Below are 2,642 nucleotides of genomic sequence, written 5' to 3'. Positions count from 1 at the left end.
TCCAGAATTGTGAGAAAGTACATTTCTGTTTAAGCCATATCATTTGCTGTATTTTGTCACAAAGTCTGGGACATTGGCTGATTAAAGTCCAAGGGTAAAATGAAGCAGCTGAGTTTTTAAAGTTTAGAATAAATCACAGAATGGAAAGAGTTGCACATTAACAGGAAGTTCTCAGTTTTACAAAATAAGGTTTTCATTCATGTAAATAATACTAAAGAATAAGAAAAGAATATACTAAAATGATTAGGCCTGCTGCTGTTGACTTCCACAAGTCCATGGGAGAATACACGAACCTAGCTAGTCATGGGATGAGACCTTTAACATAAGGTCTTAGCAGCTGCATCACAAGTGGGTGCTTTGTGGTGATGGATGGAATGGAAGACTGCTATGATCACACCAGCCACTCTCTATGTCGTCATCACTTTGACCTGAGCCCAGCTTTGCTGACCACTTTTATAAAAGCCATTCGCACCTCCCGGTTCCTCAGACTGTATATGAGAGGATTAAGCATGGGCGTGACAAGGCTGTAGAAGAGGGAGACCACGTTGTCCTGCTGTGGGCTGTGGTAGGCACCCGGTACCATGTACATGAACACAGATGCACCATAAAAGAGCCCCACGACTGTGATATGCGAAGAGCAGGTGGTAAAAGCCTTGTGTCGGGCCTTCTTTGAACGCATGCGTAGAATGGCCCCCAACACGTGGCCATAGGAGGTGCCGATGAGGGAAAGGGGAAGCACAAGGATCAGCACCCCTGAGATGGACAGCATCAACTGGTAGGCAGAGGTATCCGCACAAGAGAGCTTTAGCAGGGCTGGCACCTCACAGAAGAAGTGGTCCACGATGCGGGAGGCACAGTACGGAAAGTGCAGAGTGATGGAGGTCTGGATGCAGGCATTGAGCATACCTACCATCCAGGAGCAGCCCACCATGAGCAGGCACACCTGATGCCTCATAAGTACAGTATACTGCAGGGGCTGGCACACAGCAACATAACGGTCATAGGACATGAGGGCCAACAGGATGCCCTCAGCCACACCCATAAATGTAAGGAAGAATATTTGAGCTGCACAACCCCCAAAGGAGATGGAACTTTCTATCTGCAGGAAGTCTGATGCCATCTTGGGGATGGTGATCAGGGGGAAACCAACATCAAACAGGGAAAGCTGACTGAGCAGAAAGTACATGGGGGTGTGGAGCCGGGGATCCATGCAGATCAGGAAGAGCAGAACAGTGTTGCTCAGAAGGCCCATGATAAACATGACAGCCACCAGGGAGAAGAGTAGCTGATATGACCCTGAGGGACTGAAGAGGCCCACCAGAAGGAAGTCAGAGGTCACTGATTGATTCACCTCTCCCATTTTTCACACAGTATACCTTTGCTGTAGGAAGAACAAGAGACCGATGGCAAGAAGGCTGAGTGGGGATGGCCAATAAGTTTTATCCCATCTGCCAATGGCCATTGATTGGTAGTAGCTGCTTAGAGTGCCATCTTGAGAAGGTCACAGCTAGAGTCAGTAGGGGGAAAAGCCATAATTAATGAGTGATATTTGTCACACACCTAGGATGGGAGAGCAGTAACTTGCATCTCAGAATAAGATACTTGGTCACACCCCAGTCAAGAGCTTCCTGCTGACTCTTATAGTCCAAATTCTGAGGTCCAAGTCAAGGACAATAAATAACAGAGCTCCAGTAGAACACTTCAACATCCCTCATCTCAGTGGCCCTGTAGTCAAAGCAGAGGCAAGATTCCAAAAAGACTGGGAGGTGAGTCACGGGATAACAGAGCTGAAGCGACAGTCAGAGAGTTGGGTCTGGGCTCAAACACCTGGATGAAAGTTTAGAGCAAAGAGAAATATACTGTGAGCCAGCACTGGTGTCAAGTTGAAGATGTGAGTCTAGGGATTATGAGCCATAGAGACACTTGGGTGACAGCATGTTGGGGGTCAAATGGGCTGGGGTTCGGTAAGTGGAACACTTGTCAATGCATTCACATATTATTGGTGACTTTGTTGCATTGGATGGGAGAATAGCAACACATGGGTAGTCTGACTCAACTTCAAGAGCTAGAGTAAGGAGCCAGGCCTGGAAGATTGTGAATCTCTAATAAATATTGCCTGAATGGACAAGAAAAATGGCCACAGGCAAGAAGGAGCTTCACACCTAAATCAGGGGTACTTGATTTCCTTGGTAACCTCCAAACTCCCAGGTAAACCCAGATTGTGCTGGAATACTGAACACCACACACAGTTCTAACAGTGGACAAGGCTGGACTAGAAAAATGCTTATTCCCAAAGCATTAAATAATAGTTAAAGAAGCAGCAAGATAGGTCATTTAAAGGCAAGTGGATTCTATTGAGGTCTTCACTGAAGCTCTTTATCCTAAGGCTCAAAGCACTCTTTAATTATTCACCAACCTGATTTTTCTATCACATTCAAGTCCCACAAACAACCATTCACACATGCATTTAACAAAATTTTCACATGCTGGGCTGGGCATTAGATATTCAAAGGTGAATCACCTAGACAAGGTCCCTGCTTCCCTTGACCCCACAGTCTCCATCAGGGTACCAATGACAGACAGGGGATAAATAGACAAGATATTTGTGAGAGAGGGAAGTAAAGTGAGAAAAGAGGGTAGAA

At 46.1% G+C, this 2,642-nt stretch overlaps 1 protein-coding gene across 1 annotated transcript; it reads right to left on the bottom strand.

Annotated features, from left to right (window-relative positions):
- Positions 1 to 418: 418 nt before the first annotated feature.
- On the bottom strand, positions 419 to 1,403 carry LOC136320163 (olfactory receptor 2Z1-like). Its single transcript, XM_066253328.1, has one exon. It carries the CDS (start codon positions 1,358 to 1,360, stop codon positions 419 to 421), a length of 942 nt encoding a protein of 313 aa, XP_066109425.1. The 5' UTR covers positions 1,361 to 1,403.
- Between the last annotated feature and the right edge of the window lie 1,239 nt (positions 1,404 to 2,642).

This window comes from Saccopteryx bilineata, chromosome 1 (genome assembly GCF_036850765.1).
Source record: "Saccopteryx bilineata isolate mSacBil1 chromosome 1, mSacBil1_pri_phased_curated, whole genome shotgun sequence".
In the NCBI taxonomy this organism is placed as follows: domain Eukaryota; kingdom Metazoa; phylum Chordata; class Mammalia; order Chiroptera; family Emballonuridae; genus Saccopteryx; species Saccopteryx bilineata.
Note: the sequence above shows the minus strand (reverse complement) of the source record. Positions and strands in the feature narration are given on the sequence as shown.